We start from the raw sequence: 27648 nt of genomic DNA on the forward strand, positions 1-27648 counted from the left end.
CAATAGCATATCAATAAACACTGACTAAACAGAACACCCTAGCAACCAACCAGAACACCACGTTAGCAAAACAGGCCACCCTAGCAGCCATATAGAATACTCTAGCAACTAAATAGCAATAGCAATCGCCTAACAACCAATTAAATATCTTAGCAACTAACCAGAACACCCTAACAACCATCCATAACATCACAGCATAATAACACCTTAAAAACATCCAGTATATACTAGCAAGCATTAAAAACACCCTAGCGCCCTAATGCCAAGCAGCACCATAAAACAAGAACATACCAGAAACCACCTAGAACAATCTAGCAATAGCATATCAATAAACATCAACTAAACAGAATACCCTAGCAACCAACCAGAACACCATGGTAACAACACAGGCCACCCTAGCAGCCATTTAGAATATCTTGGGGACCACATAGCAACACCACAAAAAACCCAGAATACAACAGCAAACACCTAAAACACACTAATAACTGCACATAGCAATAGAAATGGCCTAGCAACCACACAGACCACCCTAGCAACCATCAAGAACACCCTAGTAACTGCATAGCAAAAGCCTAAAAACACCCAAAATATACCAGCAACCACTTGCAACACACTGGTAACCGCATAGTAATAACAATGGCCTAACAACCACACAGACCACTCTAGCAACTGCACAGCAACATCCTAAAAACTCTCAAAATATAACAACCACTTAGAACACACTGGCAACCACATAGCAATAACAATGGCCTAACAACCACACATACCACCCTAGTAACTGCATAGCAACACCCTAAACACACTCAAAATATACCAACAGACCAATAGAGCACACTGAAAACTGCATAGCAACAACCTAAAAACACTCAAAATATAACAACCAATTGGAACACCCTGCCAACTGCATAGCATAGCCTAACCACTACATAGAACGCCAAAGCAACCATCTAGAACACCCTAGTAACTGCATCACAACAGCCTAAAAACACCTAAAACATCCAAATAAACCCCTAGAACACACTAAAAACTGCATAGCAACAACCTAAAAAATCCACCAAACACCTAAGACACACTGGCAACTGCATAGAAATAACAATGGCCAAACCAACACATAAAATATCCTAGCAACCATCCAGAACACCCTTGTAACTCCATAACAACACCCTAAAAAACTCCCCAAATATACCAGCAAACCCCTAGAACACACTGAAAACTGCATAGTAACAACCTAAAAACACCACCAAACACCTAGAACATACTGGCAATTGCATATCAATAACAATGGCCTAGCAACCACTCAGACCACCCTAGTAACCAGCCAGAACACCCTAGCAACTGCACCGCAACACCGTAAAACTACCCAAAATATAATTGCAAACTTCTAGAACACACTGGCAACTGCATAACAATAAAAATGACCTAACAACCACATAGACCACCCCAGCAACTGCATAGTAACAGCCTAAAAACACTCAAAATATAACAAACACTTAGAACACCCTGCCAACTGCAAAGCAATAACAATGGCCTAACCAACACAGACCACCCTAGCAACCATCCAGAACACCCTATTAACTGCACTGCACCACCCTAAAAACACCCAAAGTATACCAGCAAACCCCTAGAACACACTGACAACTGCATAGCAATAGAAATGCCCTAACAACCACACAGACCACCCTAGCAACCATCCAGAACACCCTAGTAACTCCATAGCAACACCCTAAAACACTCAAATATAACCGCAACCACTTAGAACACACTGATAACTGCATAGCAATAGAAATGGCCTAGCAACCACACAGACCACCCTAGCAACCATCCAGAACACCCTAGTAACTGCATATCAACACCCTAAAAACACTGAATATATAACAGCAACCTCCTAGCACACTCTAGCCAATTGATAGCAATAACAATGGCCTAACCAATACATAGAACACTCTAATAACTGCATAGCAACAGCCTAAAAACACCCAAAATATACTAGCATCCACTTGGAACACACTGGCAACTGCATAGCAATAACAATGGTCTAACAACAACACAGACCACCCTAGCAACTGCGTAGCAACAGTCTAAAAACACTCAAAATAAAACAACCACTTAGAACACACAGGCAACCACATAGCAATAACTATGGCCTAAACAACACATAGAACATCCTAGCAACCATCCAAAACACCGTAGTAACTGCGGATTAACACCCTAAAAACACTGACTATATAACAGCAACCTCCTAGTACACACTAGCCAATGCATAGCAATAACAATGGCCAAACCAATACATAGAACACCCTAGCAACCATCCAGAACACCCCAGTAACTGCATAGCAACAGTTTAAAAAAACACCCAAAATATACCAGCAAACCCCTAGAACACACTGAAAACTGCATAGCAATAGAAATGGCCTAGCAACCACACAGACCAACCTAGCAACTGCATACCAACACTCTAAAACACTCAAAATATACCAGCAACCACTTGGAACACCCTGGCAACCACATAGCAATAACAATGGCCTAACAAACACATAGAACATCCTAGCAACCAGCCAGAACACCCTAGTAACTGCATAGCAACAGCCTAAGACACCCAAAATATGCCAGCAAACCCCTAGAATATGATAACTGCATAGCAATAAAAATGGCCTAACAACCACACAGACCACCCTAGCAATCACCCAGAACACCCTAAAAGCATGGCAAGGCCTTAATATCCCAAAAGCCACTCAGAAGAGAAGAAGGACAGAAGCTAATTTCTCATGAGCAGTACTTGTATGCTTATAAAAAGAAAGGATGTAAATCTTGCTTGTGTTAGTTTAATGTTGGATTTGGCTTGTTTGTGCATTTATAATCTGGAAAACCACACATTCCTCAGTTCTCTGGGAGAACACTCAGTATGTGCAGTCAGTGTGTTCACAGCTCAGTGTTTTTCAGCGTTAAATGAAGCAGACAAACACACTGACACTGCACTGCTGTCATAACCACAGGTTCAGCTCTGAAGTTCAGTTCTTCTGAAGACATGTTTGCATTAAGTAAACATTGAGCTCAGTATGAATGCAGTTATAGAGGTCACCTTGTACCTTATATTAGTTGGCCTTGGCGATGCTTGCAAGATGTTAACACTTGTTTATTTACCAAGACTATGTGTGCTGTAGAAGTCTATTTAAGCCTATTTTGCAACTGCTGCATTAAAGTTACACATTATACATTTTGTTTAAAAGAAGAATATAATATAAAATTTGATTAAGTACGTACGGGGCAGCATGGTGGCTCAGTGGTTAGCTTCACAGCAAGAAAATCGCTGGTTTGAGTCCTGGCTGGGCCAGTTGACATGGTTTGCAATGCATGGGTTTCCTCTGGGTGCTTCAGTTTCCCCCACAGTCCAAAGGCACGCGGAATAAGTGAATTGAATAAACTAAATTGGCCATAGTGTATGTGTGTGAATGTGAGAGTGTATAGTACTGGAATGCAGCTGGAAGGGCATCTGCATTGTAAAACATATGCTGGATAAGTTGGCAGTTTGACCACTCATGAATAAATGGACTAAGCCGAAGGAAAATGAATGAATGAAATAAGTAAAAATAATAATACATTATAATATTGTAAAATTACAAAAAAGAAATTTTATTATAATTATTTACATGTTAAGCTATAAATAATAAATATGCGCAACCAAAAGCAAACTAAACCAAGGAAAATTATCAAATTCAAATAATCAAAATTTTAAAATGTAATTAAATGAAATAAAACAATGAAAATCAAGAAACAGGATAATATAAAGATATAATAATTATAATAAAAAGACAAAAAATATAAACACGCAGACAAAATAAACAAATCAACAAAAATATTAAATAATAGGAAATACAATGAGCTGTTACATGCATTGCTCAAGACTTCAACATGAAGTGTATGTATATATATATATATATATATATATATATATATATATATATATATATATATATATATATATATATATATATATATATATATATATTAGGGCTGTAAAAATTAACGCATTAACGCACATGATTAATTAATTTGAAATATTTAACACGTTAAAAAAATTTATGCAATTAACGCAGTTGCAGCTTTTTTATTTCCTTTTTATCATATATATATATATATATATATATATATATATATATACACATATATACATATATACATATATATACACATATATACATATATATATATATACACACACACACACACACACACACACACACACACACACACACACACACACACACACACATACAGTACATACATACATACATACATACACACATACATACATACATTCTTGGTTGTGACCAACATCAAAAAATGTCAAGTCAACACAACCTTTAGAAATATGTTTTTGAGACAAAAAGGTGACACAAAGGTGTTCAACACCTATTACCCCCACTGTATATCAATAACTTGAGTTTAAAAAAAAAAAGAAACTTAAACCATTTTGTGTGACAAGTAAACAATGACAGATTTTTCAGTTTTGGGCGAACTGTCTGTATAACTTTCTGTGTCTCTCCACAGAGGAGAAAATCAGCAAAAGGAACGCAAAGATTCTAGTGGCAACCACATGGCTGTATGCTCTGCTCTGGGCTATATTCCCACTGATCGGCTGGGGGAAATACGGCCCGGAGCCCTTCGGCCTGTCCTGCACTCTGGCCTGGAGAGACATGAAGGAGCACAGCCAGTCTTTCGTCATCACCATCTTCCTCATGAACCTCATCCTGCCTGCCATCATCATCGTGTCCTGCTACTGCGGAATCGCTCTGAGACTCTACATCACTTATAAAAGCATGGACGACAGCAACCACGTCCCCAACATGATCAAAATGCAGCGGCGGCTCATGGTGGTGAGTCTGGCTGAGTTATTATTGCTGTACACTACCTGAAAAAAAGTCTTGTCTCTTATGAAAGTTTTAGGAACAACAAATAATAACTTGAATTCTAGCTTATCATTTGGTATCAAAAGTGGCTTATATGAAAAGCAAAGACCTTTAGATTACCCTTAATAAAAATTACCCAAAATAAAATATGATCATAATATAATATTGTGTATGACTCCCATGAGCTTGGAGGACTGCATCCATACATCTCTGCAACGACTCAAATCACTTATTAATAAAGTCACCTGGAATGGCAAAGAAAGCGTTCTTGCAGGACTCCCAGAGTTCATCAAGATTATTTGGATTCAGCTTCAATTCCTCCTCCATCTTACCGTAGATATGCTCAATAATGTCCATGTTTGGTGACTGGGCTCGCCAATCCTGGAGCACCTTCACCTTCTTTGCTTATTGAAACTTTGATGTGGAATATGAAAAGGAGCGCTATGTAATGGGCAGTACAAATGTCTTGATACCTCAGGCTGTGGATGTTGCCATCCACTCTGCAGATCTCTTGCACGCCACCATACTGTATGTAATCTCAAACCATGATTTTTCCTTCACCAAACTTGACTGATTTCTATGAGAATCCTGGGTCAGTGTGGGTTCCAATAAGTCTTCTGCAGTATTTGTGATGATTGGGATGCAGTTCAACAGATGATTCATCAGAAAAATCTACCTTCTGCAACTTTTCCATATGATCAACTAGAAGACAATTTATTATTTGTTGCTCTTACAATTGAGATCGACCACAAGACTTTTATCAGATAGTGTACACTCTAAAAAATATCTGTAACTTAGCAGTTTTCCATATTTTGTGATTCGTCTTTAAATTTGTATTTTCCCCCATTTATTTATGCATTTGAATTGCGTTATGGGACACTGATCTTTCTTCCAACAACTTTTAACCTTAAGAAGTTGAAAAAAGTGATTTTTATAACACTTTTAATAGTTTAAAGTGATATATTGTCTGGGTTGGTGTTGTATATTATGCTACAAAACATTGTAAAAATCCAGTACATTTTCTGTTATTTTACCAACTTATTATTTGGTAATATTGTATATTATATTGTTACTTATATTACATATATTATTTCATATACATTTTATCATTTCAAATGACTAATACGTCAATAAAAGTCACTTTGTTAAACTGTAGAGTTGAATTTTTTCAACATCAAAAGTCAACAGGGCAGAGATCAAGCTCTCATAATGCAATTCACAATTGTACATAACAGAAACTGTTAATTAACAGATATTTTTTGACAGTGTATTCATTCATCTAGCTATGATATAAATACCAAGATCAGCAGAGGCGAATGCTTTTGGGTTGACTAACTTTAAAAACAGTGAGTGTACATTTACATGTACACCAATACTCCGATTTTAATATGATTAAGCCAATACTCTGATTTAGAGTCTACCATGTAAACAGACATTTTTCATTACCTTAATTTGACTAATTTTGTAAACCAACTAAACACTAATCAAATTAGGACATGTTGAGTATTCCTATTTTAGTCGCATTATTGTAGAGCAGTATAAACACCTTAATCAAACTATTACTATTTGTAGTATTTTTCCACAGCATTTTTTTAATAGGACGCACGCATGGCAGTTGTCAGGCATTTCACAACAAACAAATGATAATGGTTTCACACAAGAGAACACATTTTTGGTGCTAGTGCAAAATGACAAATATACTCCAGAACCTCCCGAGTTTGTCGTGGGGCATGAATGAAATTTAGTGAATGAAATGTCAGACGTGTTGCTTGAGGCCTGTTGCTTGAGATTGTGCATATGCCATTGTCTGTTTGCAGGCATACTGTGGGAAATGAACTGCAGTTGAACTTGTCACAAAATTAAAAACGCAATGCCTAAAATCACTTATGGTGCCACGATAAACGGTTTTGCGCCAGAGGAAACTAGCATCAAATGGTGACGTAATGACATTAATTGAACTATACTATAACATGTAAAACAGGAACATGAAAGGAACATTAAAAAAACACCTTAATCATAATATTGTCTTATTCAGATTAAGTCAAATAATTAGATTACTGATGTAAACATATTCAGTATCACCAGAATTATTCATCCATCAGAATAGTCCTGACTAGCAGAATATACTTACTTTGTGTTAATAATCCATGGGAAAATAATGCATGGGATTCAAACTACTATTCTTACTCTCCTTACATCTAAAATCCCCCATTATTTTACAATATATTTTGTGTGTAAACAAGGGATAGTTCACCCAAAACTGAACATGTACTCATCATTTAATCCCCCTCAAGTGGTTCCAAACTCTTAAGACCAGAAGAGTAAACGCAAAAGAAGATTTTTAAAAAAATGCTAGACACCTGTAACCACTGATTTCCATATTAGGAAAACCAAATACTTATTACAGTGGGGGAAATAAATATTAAACTCGTCTTGTTTTTTTCCTTGGAATAATAATTACTGATGTCCATGTAAACGTAGTCAGTACATCACAGCGAACTCTCAAACTCCACCTGAACATTTTCATTTCTAGTCTAATAACGTTCAAAGATATTACCGTTTATAATATGAATTGAGGTGGCACGGTGGCTCAGTGGTTAGCAAGAAAGTCGCTTGAATGAATGAATGAATGAATGAATGAATGAATGAATGAATGAATATGAACTGATTTTCATAGCAGGTGTTCATGACTTATTCAAAATCAAGCTCTATTAGTCTCTTATGCCTTTGAAAGCAAGGGTTACTCCAAAAAGAAAAAGAAAGAAACATTGTGAACACTTGTAAACCATTGAATTCCCACCTGCTTTCTTTCATCTGTGTGAATGTTCTTCACATGAATCAGACTTTCACATCATCTGAAGGCTGTTTCCAGACAATGATACATTCAGCATTCATATACAGCATGTTTTCAGTAATACGTGCCAATCACTTATAGACCATGTTGTTTGAAATTCCCAAATTTTCTAAAATTCACACATTTTGAAGCATTTTGAACTGGGATTGTGGATGACATTTCAGAGGGGAGGGGATGATTAGAGTTGAGGACTCTAACAGCTTGTGGAAAGAAACTGTTCAGTAGTTAAGCCGAGTGGGCACTAATACTCTGAAATCATCTTCAAGGTATAAGATCTCCGAAATTATTTGCATCTACCAGTTTGCATTGACTTTGTATGTAATCTACATGTACAAATAATTAAAGGGCACCTAGGTTAGCCCTTTTTTCAGATTTATTATGAGTCTTTTGTGTCTCTAGAATGTGTCTGTAAAGTTTCAGCTCAAAACACCCATCAGATTTTTTATTATACCTTTTGTAAGATTCTATTTTATACATTTTTGCACCAGGAGGCGGTTTTGTTGTACTATGCCTTTAAGGCTAGTCCTCCCCGCCCACCGGTTCTACATGCACGCAACCTTAAATCTCCTCCCTCGGCTGCGTCAGACAACAGACTGACATAAAGGAAGCAGATCTCACGTAGCGTTTGTGAGAAATACTACAGTCAGAACTTAACACAACAAATGCATCAAATACTCATTGGTAAAGTTGCAACGATGAGTCACACACAATGTCGTTACAAAGTTCCCGCACGCGCGCGCACACACACACACACACGCACACACACACACACACACGCACACACACACACACGCACGCACGCATTTAGCTTTGCACTCAATTTAGCACACAAATGTGACAGGATACAGGTTAGTATCCACTGCTGTATGAATATCTGTTATGTTAATCTACAATATAAACCTGCTTTAACATCTACAAACCGGGATTGAAGTGTCTTCTTTTATAATTGTACTGAAACGCGGCTGTGGTGATAAAGTAAAGCTGAAGTAAATCGCTGTAATTTTCTACAAACATGCACTGTTTTAAAACACTTTCAACTTGTGAAACTCACTCTTCTTGATCACATTTGATGATGATTGATGATTCTAGCGAACTGAACAGAGCTTTTATTCCCGGTTGCTTTGCGCTCGTCCCCTACGTCAAGTTGCGGTCGGTCTGTAAACCGTTCCAATTGGTCCACCGTTTTTATGTTGTTAAATTGGAAAAAAAACGACTGGGTGTGTTTATATCACCTCAATATGACGGTCTAAACTCTATACTTACACTTATGTCTGTCCAAACAGCTTGAAAAGGAGATTTTTCACCATAGGTGCCCTTTAAATTTGCATTTGGTGTGAATCATTTGCTATCGCAGGTCACATACATTGGTTTGGAGAGCCGAATATGGCCCGCAGGCATTGAATTTGAGATTCTTCCTCTAGTGTCCCTTTATGCTTTCTTGGATATTACAAGTATAAGGTCTGCAAAGTTTCAATAATCAAATTGCAAGATAAAGTATTCCTATTGTCTCTCAGTCTTTTCTGCCCAATGAAAACAAATACACATTGAAAGTTCTATGAATTAGGACCTGGTATAACAACTGATATCATCTCAATGACTACTGTTAATATTATTGTGTTTACAAGCATGGAAATACAGACATGTTAAAGGATGTTTGGTTTCCGACTTGCTCTGTAAGCAAATCATCCTATGATCAATCAGAACAGAGGCTTTAGAGAGACCAAAGGCTTGAACCAATAGCTGAGGCTACAATGTATATTACAAGACAATTCTTTCGGACCTTGGATTGATGTAAATATATTGAAGGAGGCCTTCAAAACCAAATTGGAAAGGTTGAAATAGCCTAATTTAAAGATGCACTTACTTATCTGGACATGCTGTTCTTCATTTTTACAGATCGCCGTGCTGATCAGCATTGGGTTTGTTGGATGCTGGGCACCATACGGCATCGTCAGCCTGTGGTCCATCTACCGGCCCGGTGATTCAATCCCCGCAGAGGTCAGCATGCTACCTTGTCTGTTCGCCAAGACGTCCACTGTGTACAACCCGTTCATCTACTACATCTTCAGTAAGACCTTCAAACGAGAAGTCAACCAGTTGAGCCGCTTCTGTGGAAAATCCAACATCTGCCGTACAACTGATGCCAAAAACAGGCCAGAAAATACCATCTACCTTGTGTGCGATGTGAACAAGTCCAAACCTGGAGCGGAGGATCTGTCGTTAGCAAGGAGTAAAGAGAATGAGACTCAAATTTTGCCCAATCAAGACTTGCCTGAGTGAATCTGTACAGAACAATATTTGGCAGGAGCTCTAGTTATTTTTTTACCTGGTTAAAGGTACATGGATTGATCCGTGAACTCTTGAATGAACTTGGACACAAGCTGCAATATCAATTCATATCATCACATCTTATGGCATAAGCATAGGTCTCAAACTCAATCCCTAGAGGGCACAGTTTTGCTCCAACCCTAATCAAACACAGCTGATCCAACTAATCAAGGTGTTCAAGACTACTAGATCAGCTGTGTTTCATTAGGGTTGGAGTAACACTGTGCAGAGCTGCGGCTCTCCAGGAATTGAGTTTGACACTCATGGCATAAAGCATTGCTGTGTTCACTGTACTTAGTAAGGAGTTCAGTTGTTATGTGACAGCTTCAGAAAACGGGCATTTCGCTGAGTCATCATATCATATTTAATACGTTTCAGCATGCTAAGTACAGTCAAATACATTTAGAAATTCTTCGAATGAACGTTCAACCATTTTTTACTCACCTGTTCCAAACCTGTATGACTTTCCGCTGTGGAAGACAAAAGGAGGTGTTATGCATTAGTTTATGCTTATGTTTTTATTAAGTGCATTTTGTTTGATGCTGCACTTTAAAGCTGCCACAGTATGAAAAATATGATATATGTTGGCATAGCTGAATTATAAGAGTTCAGTCTATGAAAATGAGTCTTAAACACCATCGCTTACATGTTGTCTTGTAAATCTTGTGAGTGTAAAATCATGGTGAAAAAACAGGCCAATCCGAACAAAAGAATAAATGCACATCTAGAACATTTGATTGGCTACAGTGTTTCCTGTGAAATTACAACTATTATATTTCCCCCCTTATTTTCTTAGTTTAACCCAGCTTATTATATACCCTGTGTGTGGGGGTCTTATTTTGAAAATGGGACAGGGATTAGCTTAATCGTTTCTGTTACAGCTGGTCAAATACCCCCGAAGAGGCATACAGTCTGTTTAACCCAGTGATGCTCAAACTAGGTCCCACAGGCCAAAGTTGGCCCATGGTAACCTTTGATTTGGCCCACCATGATGCGAATGTTTCAACATTGTCAATTCAAATGTAATGCTACCCTTTATTTGTTTTATTGTTAAAAGCTAACTGAAATGAAATGTTTCAATTAAATTAATCAGATTTTGTTTAAATGTTAGCCTACATATTGTCACCTGACAATCCAGATACTCAGGTGAGCTACTTAAGTCAAAGGCAGATACTGCTTGACTAGTGTATTCAGCATTGAACTCCACTGTGTTATAAATGTGACTGTTTGATTTTATAGTTCTCATTTAAAAAGTTATCCTGCATTACTTCATTCGATTTAAAGTAATGCTTTCTATTTACTTTTAAATCTTATGAAATGAACGAGGAAATTACCCATGCCAACTTTACTGCAATTTATAGTTTGGTATATTTTCCTTCGGCCCACTGCTTTCAGTGATTTATGAGTGGGTTTTGGCGCTTTATACGAAAAAGTTTGCGCACCTCTGGTTTAACCGTATCTTTTGTCAGTTTAATGTGTATGTTGTGAAAATATCTGTGTATGTTTGTAATGATGAGGCAACATACACATGTACTGTTGAATATGTGTTTAATGCACATTTATGCATAGTGTCATATCACTCAGCTCTTACTTACATTTTTCTAGAGTGCACTCACAAAAAACAACTCTAACTGAATCTCTGTCCATCCCTTTTATATTTATAGCCTATATTTCATCCACAGCTCATACTGTAAATCAGGAGCTTCTTTCTACCCCAGCTTTACTGTCAAAAATATACTGTACTGCTAACTGCAAACCATAAAAAACTAAAGAAATGCTAAATTTCCATCATATATGGATAAACCTACAGTTTCTTTTTTGGAAAAAGTTGTGCATATTTAACACAAGATTGGGCATTCTCAGAGTGTGCCAAAAATAAGAAACAGACCATCCTAACACAAAATGTCTAATTACAGTAGGATCAATTAGGTAAATTATGTCTTAAGTTATACTATTGTGTTATGTCAGGAAAAGAGTGAAATGTGTAATTCAAGATGTTGTGGTTTTCAAAATTGTCAGCCACATGATATAACCAATCAGTCAATGGCATCAGGGACAGTGTATCTTTTCAGTAAAATCCCCTTGTGAGCTTTTAGGCCCTGTTTACACCTGTTTTCGAAGGGATAATTCACCATTCAATCATTTTCTTTTCGGCTTAGTCCCTTTATTAATCTGGGGTTGCCACAGCAGAATGAACTGCCAACTTATCCAGCATGTGTTTTAAGCAGCGGATGCCCTTCCAACCGTAACCCATCTCTGGGAAACATCCATACACACTCATTCACACACATACACTACGGACAATTTAGCCTCCCCAATTCACCTGTACCGCATGTCTTTGGACTGTGGGGCAAACCAGAGCACCTGGAGGAAACTCACGCGAACGCGGAGAGAACATGCAAACTCCACACAGAAACACCAACTGACCTAGCCGAGGCTCGAATCAGCAACCTTCTTGCTGTGAGGCGACAGTACTACCTACTGCACCACCGCATAGCCTGGGATAGTTCACCAAAGAATCACAATTCATTATTAAGTCATTATTTACTCATCCTCCACTAGTTCCTTTTTTCTGTTGAACACCGAGGAAGATATACTGAAGAATGCTGAAAAGTAGTGATGGTGAAATGAAGCTTTCTGAACCAGAACCGCTCGACTCAATTGTATTGGAAAAAAGTTCGTTACTCGAAGCTTTCTAAATCAGAGCTCAATGAGGACCTTTTCTGGTTCATGTAGTAATACAACAACAATCAATCAAGTAATATAAACAAATAACTCAATTACTGTAGTTTTTACACATAAGGTATATTACATTACACCACAGATTACTGTAGTAAAATCCAAGGTATTCAAAAGCATTCACATTTATCTTTTTCCAACTAGTCATTCACCCACCCACTTGTTCCAAGCGGGGACCGAACCAGCTGGTCTCCGTTAAACACTAGACAACGATATGCAGTGGTTTTCTTTAAACATAGTTGTAAAAAATACGCTAATACACTTTAGTTTGGTTCAAAACCTTTTTACTATAAATTACTATTGTATTTCAGTTTAATTACTGGTGTGTGGGACTGGTGCAGTGCTTTGAAACAGTAGAAACGTATGCAATCGACGGCTAATCTCTCACTATACACTTTACAAAGCCATGGGGGTGTTTAAACCTTTGAATCAAAATCGAAGCAGTCACGTGGGTATAGGCGAAAGTGAAGCTTCGGACGTCACGGATCACGTGATGATGGCTAAAACGAATCAAGCTGCGGCACACTGCTTCACTGCGAGATGTATCGTTTTTTTGATACATCTTCGAAGCCTCGGCGCACAACATCACATCACTACTAAAAAGCAGCAGCCAATGACTTCCATTGTATTTTTCTTGCTGCTTCACTACCTGACAAAAGTCTTGTCGCCTATACAAGTTTTAGGGACAGCAAATAATAACTTGACTTCTAGTTGATCATTTGATATCAGAAGTGGCTTATTTGAAAGGCAAAGGCCTCTAGATTACGCTTATTTTACCAAAATAAAATATGATCATGCCTTGATTTTTAATTATTTAATTAGGATAATAAGGTCTGACTTTGCTTAGACAAAAGTCTTGTCACTTAACAGAAATAATAGAATATAAAGTCATGCTGCAGTGGAAAAAGAATGAATATTGTGTATGACCCACATGAGCTTGGAGGACTGCACCATACATCTCTGCAAAGACTCTAATAACTTATTAATAAAGTCATCTGGAATGGCAAAGAAAGAGTTCTTGCAGGACTCCCAGAGGTCATCAAGATACTTTGGATTCATCTTCAATGCCTTCTCCTTCATCTTACCCCAGTTATGGTCAATAATGTTCAGCTCTGGTGACTGGGATGGCTATTCCTGGAATGTATGGATATTGATGGCTACTGGTTTCTCAGAATATCTTGTTGTGAATGAAAGAAAGTATAAAAGAAGTGCTATAAATTATGGAATTAAAATTCATGGGTGAACTTTCCCTTTAAATACAGTTGGATACAGTGGATGATGCTAATTTGGGGTGTGCATGTCCACTTTCAACACAATTGCTTTTGAACAGCATATGAAACTGCCTACTGACCTTTGTGAATTTGTGTTCATGTGTGAAGAATGCCATGTAACAAACATGTGTAAGAATCATATTTTGGTCAATTACAAAGCTTATCTTCTGCTTATCTAGGTAAAGCAGTTTTGTAGAACACATTATACATTTAAGCATCTTTCTGAGTATAAATTGAAAATGCAGTTTAACCTGTACTACTAGGACGCTTGAATAAACTTCTTTTACAGTATATATGTATATAATCCATTCATAGCATTGATGCATTGATTTCATATGCATTGATTTTCATAAATATTATTCATTTGGTCATTTACATACAACTATTTTAATTATAATATTATAATTTATATAAAATAACACTATTTTATTAATTATATTATATTTCCAAAGATGCACAAATATGTATACTTCAGTTTTCACAGGGAAAACAAACTGATACAGGTTTGGAACAACATGAGCCCATTTGTCGTGTTAGATGAGAACCTTGTTCGAACTGATTGATTCATTGAGTCATTGACTAAATGGTCAACTGATTGATTAACTGAATATTTGACTGTGTGAGTGGACGACTGATTGTTTGACTGATTGAATGATTGATTGGTTGCCTGATTGAATTGAATGGCCAACTGAATGATTGGCTGACTCTTTAATTGGTTAATTGACAGTTTGATTAGTTGACTGATTGATTAACTGCGTGGTCAGCTGATTTATTAATGTCTGATTGATTTATTGGTTGACTGATTGATTTATTGACTGAGTGGTTGACTTCTTGCTTGGCTGACTGATTGGTCGATAGACTAATTGATTGGTTGACTCATTGATTGACTGATTGGTTGACCGTTTGGTTGATTGATTGACTGACTTAAGCAGTGGTCACACTAGGGTTTGAGCATGAAAAATTCTGTTGTATGGTGCTGCGAAAAGGGGCAGGATAAAACAAGATGATTAACATAAAAGTCACCGATTGGTCCATATTTTACATTTCTGTCCAGAGAGGTCATGTTTTGATCTTTGATTAGTCTCACGCAATCACGTGATGTGATTTCGCTGGTCAGAGTACAACAAGCGTGATCTTTCCAACGCAGCGACATGCAAAACTTGCCGCATGAGCTTGCGTTTCTGGTCTGTCCCATTCACATGCTGACTGATTGATTAGATGACTGAGTCGTTGCATTACTGATTGGTTGACTGACTGATTGATTGATTAACTGAATGGTCAACAGATTGATTGGTTGAACGATTGATTTAACCCTCTACCGGATGGTGTTGCCATATGGCAACATCATACTTATGCTGAATTCCCTGCCATTGTATCTTTAAAACCAACATTCAATTTTTTTTGTTGGAAAGAGAAGACCTTAGTGTAGCCAATGATGTGCTTTGGTTAAGTCACATGACATGCTGTGCTTTTCTGTAGCGCGATTTCTGACAGACTGGCGTTTATTGTGAGTAGCTGCTGAATGCAAATGTAAACATCAATAAAAACAAAGGATCAAATTATGTAAAATCCACAAAAACAATCTGAAACATCACCTCTAGTAAGTTATGATGACTTTTTCACAACTCATATATATATATATATATATATATATATATATATATATATATATATATATATATATATATATATATATATATATATATATATATATATATTTTTTTTTTTTTTTTTTAATCAAATTATTTTTTTGTAAATCGATCAAATGTGTGTGTTGGCCAAATGGCAACACTGTGTAATAATGGAACGTGCAATATTGCAATGGGCTAGCTAGCTAGCAAGGTCAGCTGTGAACTTTTAAGTTGTAACAATAACAACATGAATGCTAGTAATAAAATGTTATGTAGGTTAATGGCATTTGCATTATGGATAAAATCTAGTTTTAATAGCAATACTACTTTTGAATAGATATTAATACAGGAAACAGTGTATTAGTGAGCATCTCCATGTACTAAAGTATGTGAAAAAAGAAAGGAACAGAACTGGCTCTTCCTGCAGATGAAAGTGAGGATGAGATGGGTTTTAGTGACCATGAGAATGATGCAGATTGGACATTTGATAAAAGTAGTGATGAAGACATTTCAAGTAAGCTAGCTCAGAGGCAGATAAGACAGATGTAGCTTAGTATATAGTACATTTTTCTGATGCATCTGGATATACTAATACATCTTCTGCTGTTAACAATTGGTATTGTGTGCTTAAAATAGACTGAAATCATTTCTGGTATTATTTTTTGTTGTTATTTTATAAATTACAGCATTTTTATTTTAAATAAAGAAGTTATGTCAGTAATTAGTAGTAGTAGTAATCGGTAGTTCACAGAATAAAACAATCCCTTGAACATAACTATAGTACAGGGTGATTCAAAAAGAATACCACAACTCTGAAAATCAAGAACTCTGCAAAGAAGAAAAGGAGAGCTAAGCTCTTTCTGTCATCTTTTTAAGGAAGCTCTGATGTTTCATTTGATTTGCTTCATTTCTGTTGTTAATGCAAAGATGGCGACTGCTCAACAAAAAGCTTTTTGTGTTATCGAGTATGGCAGAAGTGAATCGATGACAGTGCCTATTTGAACTAAAGGTACCCAAAGGAATGGATCGGCTGCCAGGCAGCTCGTGACAGACCACTTCATCACTGGCTTCCAAGTCCTGATCTCACCCCCTGTGATTTTTTTCTATGGGGGTACGTTAAGATATGGTGTTTCGACCACCTCTACCAGCTAACAGAGAAACTAAAAGAAGGAATCGCTGCAGCTATCCAAACTGTTACGCTCGAGATACTACAAGAGTGTGGAATGAGTTTGAGTATCAGGTTGATGTCACTCGAGTGTCTGGAGGGGATCATATTGAACATCTATGAACTTGTTTTCTACTGAAAAAAACTTTAAGTGCTCTTCACATTGATTCTAATCAAGGTTTTTCATGTTTCTTTGATTAAATACAGATTTTTTAAAGTTGTGGTATTCTTTTTGAATCACCCTGTAAACATTAATAAATGAAATGTTTTAAAAGGAATTAATGTTTTTATTTAGCGTTAATGCATTTATCTGATCATAGGTGATAATGAAGACAATTATAACATTGTATTTTGATGTATTTTTCAATTAAATGCTACAATTAATGTAACAATGCTAAAAATACAGGGTTTTTAAGTCTACACTGATGATGTCAAACAAAATATTTGCATATTTTTTACACAGTTTGCATATTCTTGAACAATATTGCTGTTTTTACAGTATTTTTCATTAAATAAATAATAATAAAAAACAATTGCAGATGTTGTTAGTCTTTGTAAGAGACATTTGCATAACTTTTAAAACTAAACAAAGTGGCATACTGTAATAAACAAAACATATTTGAATAAAACTTTAACATTAGCCTTTGAAAAAGATGGTTTTTGATGTTGCAGGGACCTGAACTTATATATTTTGAGCCAGAAAAACATAAGATGTTAATGTAAGCATCTAGAACTGAACATAAATATTAAATGCGTTATGTCACACACATGACAGCAGCACTTTCTTTTAAATGTGCCATTTCACAGGCTGTTTCTATTTCAGAATCGAGAAGGAAATGCATAATTGATTATGGCGTTAAAACCCAGTGAAACGCTCCAGCTGCAGAGCTGTTTGTCTTCTTAGATCAACTCTCAGTGTGCAAATATACTCACTGCACTAAAAACACACACCAAATCCTATCCTAATAAACAGAACATCAGGCAATATTTGTTTTCTCTGATATGACAACAGTTCATTTGCACTGAAAAGCAATCGTGCCAGATTAATTTGCTAGATTAACTCCATTGTAATGAGTGAAGACAGAGAATTTGCTAGGAATTAGTGAAAAATTGAAAGTTTTAAGCTTTTAAAGGAACAATATGGGTAAGATCTTGTGTTGTTTGTATGCGGTACAATATCAGAACTTGGCAAGAAATAAAAATTTAGCATATAGTATATAGCAGTGCTTGTTATAAACGATGCGTGCACTTTATTATTTTGTAAACAATGATTTGCATTCATAATCTTTAATAGAATCCCATAACCATTCCTACCCCTTTGAAATGACTTTTGTTCACTTCTTGTCACATGGAATGCATATAGGGCGGGGCTATCAGTCTTTTAGGGTGGGGCTATTAGTTCTTTAGGGTGAAGCTATCAATGCATGTCGCAAACAAATATGTGGTATAAACAAATATGATTCTAATTCTGGTTGACAGTAAAATCCAGTGCAAACTGCCCTTCAAAGCTTTCTCCATTTTCTTAGCAATGCCCATCTTTCAATGATCCAATCGATCGAAATCATGCACCACCCTAAATTTTCTTCTCATTTTATAAACGGTTTTGAGTGGATATACGTCACAATAGGGGAAAAATCTTAACTTCAGTTTCATGCTGACTTTAAATTCACCAAAAGTAACAATAAAGGAATTTATAATGTTAGCAAACAAAAAACTATGTAAAATAAATGATGCTGTTTGGAACTTTCAATAAATCAAGGAATCCAGGAAAATTTGGTTTGAAGCTTCTTAGAAATATCTGATTGTGTTTAGATATTGATCATCAAATCAGCATATTCAGCCTGTTCTTGTGAGGAATCGTAACTATATTACATACTGTTCTATTACTGTAGGTATCTTACACAGACAAGTGCCGGAGGGGCAAGGGAAAAACTTCTTAAAGGTGGTGGTTTAGGGGTGTGGTTTGGGATATGAGCAAATTCATTCAAAATATACACTAAATCAAGAAGTTATTAGCCATTACAGTGACTGCCTAAAAGTAATGATGCTAAAAATTCTGCTTTGGATCACAGGAATAAATTATATTTAAAACTCTACTTGAGAAATTAAATTATTGAAAACATATTATTGTAACTGTAATGCTCCATATCCCTTCTTTAAAAACAAACTTTATTACAGTGTGAATTTTTTTTCTTTTTCAAATGATGTTTAACAGAGCAAGGAAATTTTCACAGTATATCTGATAATATTTTTTCTTCTGGAGAAAGTTAATTTGACTTATTTCGGCTGGAATAAAAGCAGTTTTACATTTTTTTTTAATTTAAGGTCAGTATTATTAGCCCCCTTAAGCAATATTTTTTTCGATTGTCTACAGAACTTTATTAACCTGGTCAAGCCTTTAAATAACACTTTAAGTGCACTGCTGTTTAATAGATGTTTGCTGGGTATGAATTGTTCCAACAGAGAAAAGTGCATTGTATATTATGAGCAATTTTTTCACATTTGAAACCTATCTATTGTAGAAGATCTCAAAAATAAAATAAAATCAAATAAAATCATACAATAGAATCTACTTTAAGCTCAAAGCAAAAGGTCTGTAAGATTAAGAACACTGATCCAAGCCCCGGATGCAGAGGAACAGACGCTGTATAAAGCATCATTCTTATTCCCCACATGTAGCTAATAAAACACCAAAACACTAAGCAATAAAGAATAGAGAGAGAGAGAATAGTCTGTTTGTAGTGCAGAAATCCTGAGTGTTTCAGATTGAGCTGTTTGATAAACATGCCAGTATCACTGTTTGTTTGGCCTTGGAGAAAACAGTGTCATATGTCAAAAGCTATTGACAGTGGAAGTAAAGGGGAAACCAGGGCACAATCTAACACATTTTTCCTGTTTCAGTTTGTGTCTGGTAGGTTTTGTTTCATATTTAAAGTGTATAATAGTTTTAATAACTAAATTCTAATAACTGACTTATTTTACTTTGCCATGATGACAGTAAATAATATTTGACCAGATATTTTTAAGATACTACTATTCAGCTTTAAGTGACATTTAAAGGCTTAATTAGGTTAATTAGGCAAGTTAATGTATAAGGATGGTTTGTTCTGTAGACTAACGAAAATAAATATTTATTAAGGGGGCTAATATTATTGACCTTAAAATGGTTTTAAAAATAAAACTGCTTTCATTCTAGCCAAAATAAAACAAATAAGACTTTCTCCAGAAGAAACAATATTGTAAGAAATACTGTGAAATTTTCCTTGCTCTGTTAAACATCATTTGGAAAATATTTATTAAAGAAAAAAAATTCAGAGGGCTAATAATTTTGACTTCATTTGTAAACAAAAACTGGACTCAATTGGACTCATTTGATGTGACAGAAAACTTGAATATAAGAACTATATATAAATTCTTGGCACCAAGCCTTCAATCACGTCTAAAGGAGTCGAGTTGAGTCCAGTGTTTGTCTCTGAACCTCAGTAATTTCAGTCACAGCAGGTAATATGAGGGAAAAGCATGGCTATAACACGGCAGATAGCATTTTTCATTTTTTTGTGACCTGGATCTGTCTGTGCAATGCCACGGGAGAGTTTCACACCACTAATTCTCACTCTCCTCACGTCGCATGATGTTTTGATTACAGTCTCTTTAATATTAGCCAGTGGGCTCCAACACACATCACAGCACATTTCTTCTGAACGGCTCCACTGCTTAAAATACACTCGCCGGCCACTTTAGTAGGTACACCTGTTCAACTGCACGTTAATGCAAATATCTAATCAGCCAATCACATGGCAGCAACTATGCCCTTTAGGCATGTAGACATGGTCAAGACGATCTGCTGCAGTTCAAACCAAGCATCAGAATGGGGAAAAAAGGTGATTTACTGACTTTTCAAAGTCATATGACTGAACGTGGTATGGTTGTTGGTGCCAGACATGCTGGTCTGAGTATTTCAGAAACCGTTGATCTCATGGGATTTTCATGCACAACCATCTCTAGGGTTTACAGAAAATGGTCTAAAAAAGAGAAAAAATCCAGTGAGTGGCAGTTCTGTGAGCGCAAATGCCTTGTTGATGCCAGAGATCAGAGGAGAATGGCCAGACTGGTTCCAGCTGATAGAAAGGTAACTCAAATAACCACTCGTTACAACTAAGGTATGCAGAAGAGCATCTCTAAACACACAACACTTCCAACCTTGAGGCGGATGGGCTACAGCAGCAGAAAACCACACCGGGTGCCACTCCTGTCAGCTAAAAACAGGAAACTGAGGCTACAATTCACAAAGGCTCACCAAAATTGGACAATAGAACATTAGATAAATGTTGCCTCGATTTCTGTTGCGACATTCGGATGGTAGGGTGAGAAGCTTTGTATCAACAGTTCAGCCTGGTGGTGTAACAGTGTGCGGGATATTTTCTGTTTCTGGGCCCATTAGTACCAATTGAGCATCGTGTCAACGCCACAGCCTACCTAAGTATTGTTGCTGACCATGTCCATCCCTTTATGACCACAGTGTACCCATCTTCTGATGGCTACTTCCAACAGTAGTATAACGCACTCATAAAACATCATAAAGCACGAATCATCTCAGACTGGTTTCTTGAACATGACAATGAGTTTACTGTACTCAAATGGCCTCCACAGTCACCAGATCTCAATCAAATTGAGCACCTTTGGGATGTGATTAAATGGGAGATTCACAACATGGATGTGCAGCCGACAAATCTGCAGCCACAGCGTGATGCTATCATGTCAATATGGACTCTCTGAGGAATATTTCCAGTACCTTGTTAAATCTATGTGAGGATTATGAAGGATTAAGGCAGTTCTGAAAGCAAACGTGGGTCCAACCCGGTCCTAGTAAGGTGTATCTAAACAAGTGGCCGATGAGTGCATGTGCTGTTCATTATGGTTGACTTTCACTTTTCTGCCAATTGATTATGAAATAAAAGCATTTTGCTTTTCATAGACATACATCTCATACTCCACATTTAGTAATACCCCAAATATAATAAATGATTGTTTGGGATGGTTTGTTCTGTAGACTATCGAAAATAAACATTTCTTAAGGGGGCTAATAATATTGACCTTAAAATGGTTTTAATAATAAAACTGCTTTCATTCTAGCCAAAATAAAACAAATAAGACTTTCTCCAGAAGAAACAATATTGTAAGAAATACTGTGAAAATTTCCTTGCTCTGTTAAACATAATATGGGAAATATTTTTTAAAAAATAAATAAATTCAGAGGGCTAATCATTTAGTAATACACCTAATACACTAAATGATTAATGTCTACATGCAAGTATGTATATTTGTTTTTTGTACACAGCATCTGATTAAAAATTGGTCATTACATTTACATTTTGAAGTCAAAATTATAAGCCCTCCTGTGAATTTTTATTTCTTTTCTATGGCAAAGATAAAAGACATCAGTTATTAGAAATGAGTTATTATAAAACTAATATATTTCGAAATGTGTTGAAAAAAATCTTTTCATTAAACAAAAAAATTGGGGGAAAATACACAGGGGGGCTAATAATCAGGAGGGCTCAATTTTTTTACTTCAACTGTATATGTAAAGTTATATAACTTATATATTATATATGATACGATTAAAATATAAGTGATATTTATTTATAATGTTAAATATATTAATAAACATGAATTGTCTAAATACTTTATATGAAGTCTTTCCTAATTATTATTAGGCCTATATATTTTTTTTCAGGTTATTTCCTATACCAATTTTAATTATTTAATGATTGTATGCCACATGTATAATGCATGCACTTGGATACGTATTGTAAAAATGTTGCAAGTTTAAACATTTTGAAATTCCAAATGATTTAAAATGATCATATATTATACAATGCAGGGGGAGAGAACATAGTTATGAAACAATTCATTAAGTACACACCACATAGATAATAAAAAAGATTGAAATATTTGAAAGATTAGAAGGAAAACTTACCTCTTCATGAGCAGTAGTTTTATCATCCAGGTGTTGAGAGTCTTTCAAACAATGGCAACAAGAGAAACTGATTTAATAGTAAGCAACAAAAACATGAAAACTCGTGTATTACACCGTGCGCTAACTACATGTGACCCAACAGGAGATAAAATAAGTCTTTCTCGTGTTAAAACTAGTTTTTGTCCTTAAACATCTCCGACGGCGACAAACCGTGCAGAGTGCAAATTTGTGACGCGGTTACCGACGTCGCGGCTAAACAGCGTCATACACTACAGGCAATTATCACTTCAGGTTTGTTAGTTAACTTAGATTGTGTGCTTTATTCAGTGTTAAATGATACCAATGTGAGTTTGAACACCATTCTACACATTTATTGCCATATGCTGAAAGCAGCAGAAGATTTACCATAGCCTACTTGAAAATTAAATAACTAGCCTAGCAAACGGTTTGAAAATGAAAGTCAGGGTTAACAGTACTCAGCCCATAACCTTTAATGATGTAAAATCGATTTATTATGTATCAATTAGATTATAACCATTAACATTTCGTTGGGAGTGCAGGGGTTGCTATTTTGTATTTGAATGTTGTCATCCAGCCAAGTTGCTAGTTGCCTGAATTTTGTTGAGTCTTTCGGTGCAATCTCTCCTAAAATAGCCTATGCATGTTAAAACAACCAAACAGGTTAAATTATCAGATTTTACCACAATTTTCACCTAGTGACTCTTCAATGGGTAAAATATGCTTAGTTGTAAGAATAATAACAGATCAATAAATATTGGAATCAATTTATGAGCAGAGATGTATAGTAACGAAGTAGAACTAGGCTACTTCACTACTGTACTTAAGTACTAAAAAGCTGTATCTGTACTCTACTGGAGTATTGTTTTTTTCTCCTACTTCCACTTTTACTTCAGTACATATTTTAGTAGGCCTAGAGTTTATTGCTTTTACTACGATGGATTTTTTATATGCTGCATCGTTACTCGTTACAATTATAAAAATGTTACAAATCATTCCAAACCCACTTTATCACTGCCAGAGCAGCAGATGGCTCTGTCACAGGTTTGAATAAGCTGGCTCGGCATCATTCAGACGATCAAAGAAGACAGAGCTAGCTGCCTGCCTGCATTGAAAGCACTTTAGTTTGTTTTTGACATGGAAAACCCAGAAATTCCTCCTTTAAATCCATCACTTTCAACTGTTCGTGGGGATGAGGAAGACCACCCGTGGCTCTATTTAGAGTCAATGTTTGCATTTGTCAGAGTGAAAGACAATTCATATAGAATGAAGTGCCTACTCTGCCTCCCGAAAGATTGTGAAAGAATTTTTTGTTTTGTTTTTGACCCATCATATACAGTTAAGGTCAGAATTATTAGCCCCCCTGTTTATTTTTTTCCCCCCATTTCTGTTTAACGAAGAGAAGATTTTTTTCAACACATTTCTAAACAGAATAGTTTTAATAATTCGTTTCTAATAACTAATTTATTTTATCTTTGCTATGATGACAGTAAATAATATTTGACTAGATATTTTTCAAGATACTATTATTCAGCTTAAAGTGACATTTAAAGGCTTAATTAGGTTAATTAGGTTAACTAGGCAGGTTAGGGTAATTAGGCAAGTTATTGTATAATGATGGTTTGTTCTGTAGATTGTAAAAAATATATATAGCTTTTAATTTTGACCTTAAAATGGTTTAAAAAAATTAAAAGCTCCTTTTATTCTAGCCAAAATAAAACAAATAAGACTTTCTCCAGAAGAAAAAAAATATTATCAGACATACTGTAAAAATTTCCTTGCTCTGTTAAACATCATTTGGGAAATATTTAAAAAAGAAAAATATTCAAAGGGGGGCTAATAATTCGGCTAATTTATATATATATATATATATATATATATATATATATATATATATATATATATATATATATATATATATATATATATATATATCGTAAACCATGTTTCTTTCTGCTTTATCATTTGCCCAAAATAAGATGTTTAAAACATTCAGTATTTTAAACATTTTTTTAACAAACTACTTGCAATACTTAAGTACAAAAAAGGTTGAATACTTTAGTACTTCCACTTAAGTATGGTGCTAAAAGAGCACTTCAACTTCTACTCAAGTCACTTTTTTGATAAAACACGTGTTCTTTTACTTAAGTCTCGGTCTCTAGTACTTTCTACATCTCTGCGAGTGATTGGCTTCTGCTTAATTGCTATCTCTTAACAAACAAGGTAAACAAGATTTTGTTTAAACTCCTTCACAGAATATATCCTGCCAAAGGTTATTTTAAATAAATTTTAAAAAGAGATGTATGGTGTAGCCTTTGCAAGCAGAGGCCAGATAGCATTGTTCATTTATTTAGGTATTGTGTTGGTTATGAGTCCTTTTTTGCGAAATAATAGACTTTATTGCTGTCAATATTGATGAAAATATTAGTTTACATTGGAAAGGTGTTCTTTTAGGAATTTTTGAAAACTCTGGAGACAAAAAGACCCATACATTTTTTTATTAATTTCTTTATTTTAATGGCCAAATTTCATATTTATAAGTGTAAATTTTCAGGTAAAAATCTAAGTTTTATTGCATTTAAAAGTGAAGTGAAGCATTATATTGAGTCCATATTACCCTAAAAAAAATCAAAAAGCCATACGAATTGTCTTTATCTGCCCCTAGCCTTGGAAATTTCCTTTACATTGTTGTACTTGACTTGCATTGTATTTCTTGACGTTATAAAAAAAAGAATCCTGTTGCGTTGCGTCGTGTGTAGTTCCTATAGGACATGCTGTAGGAATATCAGAATTATCTAAAATTTACAGTTTGCAAAAAGGCTAAAAGTGAGTAGTATAGTATAAGAACAGCGTCAAACTCATATCTCATAATTAACCGTGCTTCATATTGATTCTGTGTCTCTGTATGTGGTGTATTAGCATGAGAATCAGAAGATGACTCTCAGTCAGACGAGCTCACCTTAAGCCAGCTCTGCTCCGACAGATAACAGGTCGATCCAGCGCAAATGATCCGCAGAGAGGGCGAGTAATGGACAGCACTCAGTATCCCTTCTGAAAGCTTTTCAAAGCCTTCATTCTGAGAAAAGAGATCTTCTTCAAGAGGAATTTTAAAACTGGGTTGACTTAACCTTTGAGTTTAAAGTTCATTTGCTCAGCCTCAGGCTATTCAAGATGAATGCAGCTTTTTCTTACATTAAAGAAGATTTTAAAGTGAGACACTACAGGCAACTACACTGTTTTTTCAAGCACCTTTTGGGGTTTAAACTACATTTGAGGCTTTTTGGCTTTTCATAAACTGTTTTTTTTTCCAGACTAATGGAAAGAAAACATCCAAAAGCACACTTTTCTTAAGAGGATAGTTCACCCAAAAATGTCTGTCCTCTCAATATTTACTCTCCACACTTGTTCCAAATTCTGTTGGAACACTAAATAAGATATTTTAAAGAAAGCTGTGAAACTGTAACCGTTGACTTACCATAGTTTTTTCTAGTATAAACATCAATGCTTACAGGTCTTTAGCTTTCTTCAAAATATCTCCCTTAGTGTCCAACATAAGAAAGGAATTCATAAGGGTTTATAACCACTAGAGTAAATAGTAAGTTAATTGTAATTTTTAGGTAAACTATACCCCTTTTTTAATATTTTATTAAAATAATTTTCTCTAGCACTAAATCACCACACTGTAAAAAATACTGCTGACTTCGTATAACTTAAAAATGTAGGAGAAACCTGATTAACTTATTAAAATAAGTTAAAGCAACATAAAAAATATTTGTTGTGTTGACATTTTGTCATTATTTGTTTTGTTAGGTAAACTATAAAACTACTTGTTTTCTTAGGTAAACTTTTGTTAGGTAAACTATACCCCTTTTTAATATTTTATTAAAATAAATTTTTTCTAGCACTAAATCTCCACTGTTAAAAATACTGCTGTCTTTGTATAACTTCAAATGTAGCTGAAACCTGATTAACTTATTAAAATAAGTTAAAGCAACATAAAAATATTTGTTGTGTTGACATTTTGTCATTATTTTTTCAAAGGGTCGCGAAACACCAAAACACGCTGCTAAAAACACTATTAGGACACATATATTTCACTAAAAAAGTGAAAATTGGTTGTTTTTGTGTTATTTTGAGCAAATTCGTTCTTCCGATTTGAAAAGAAATTTTGAAGCCTCATCACGGCCATGAGATCCTTGTGTAAATTTCAGCGTGGAGACTGAATGTCTGTACCGGCTGGTACAATGTGATGTTTTTAAATTTTCATAGCCATTTAAAATGCACTTCAGCACCAAACTTTTATTTGCATCTATTTTCTGAAGGTTTATTTTATTTTAGTTTTTTTTTACAAATGATGTTCATACACAACAAAATTTGCCTGATCATACTCAACATTTATTCCTTACATTTTTTACATTTCACTTCTTCCCCTGGCTGTTTTACAATATTTTCTGAATTATGGAGTACTCTACATATTAAAAAGAAAATCACTGGGGAAGTAGTTACAATGAAATACTTAGTCCGGCTGTTCACCTTATTCTCTGCTGTAAAAACATTTGTCTAATATATCAACATATACCTGAGGTCATTAAACACTTACATTTAGTGCCAGGAATATTTCTAAAGTAGCTCATATTTCATTAAATAATGTATCATTTTAATATTAAAAATATATTATATACATATCATATTTTATTATGTTATAAAAATCTGCAATATATAATAATAATATATAGTCATGTATGGGACAAATTC

General features: G+C 35.3%; 1 protein-coding gene across 1 annotated transcript in view; it reads left to right on the forward strand.

Moving 5' to 3' along the window:
- opn8b (opsin 8, group member b) overlaps nt 1-10839 on the forward strand; it is a 48175-nt gene extending 37336 nt beyond the window's left edge. Inside the window, exons 3-4 of the mRNA XM_056480569.1 lie at nt 4549-4874; nt 9658-10839. Coding sequence (XP_056336544.1) covers nt 4549-4874; nt 9658-10041 — 710 coding nt within the window. The 3' untranslated portion in view covers nt 10042-10839. The remainder of the gene's footprint in view (nt 1-4548; nt 4875-9657) is intronic.
- Nucleotides 10840-27648: the final 16809 nt, after the last annotated feature.

The sequence above is a fragment of the Danio aesculapii genome, chromosome 20 (assembly GCF_903798145.1).
Source record: "Danio aesculapii chromosome 20, fDanAes4.1, whole genome shotgun sequence".
Lineage (NCBI taxonomy): Eukaryota > Metazoa > Chordata > Actinopteri > Cypriniformes > Danionidae > Danio > Danio aesculapii.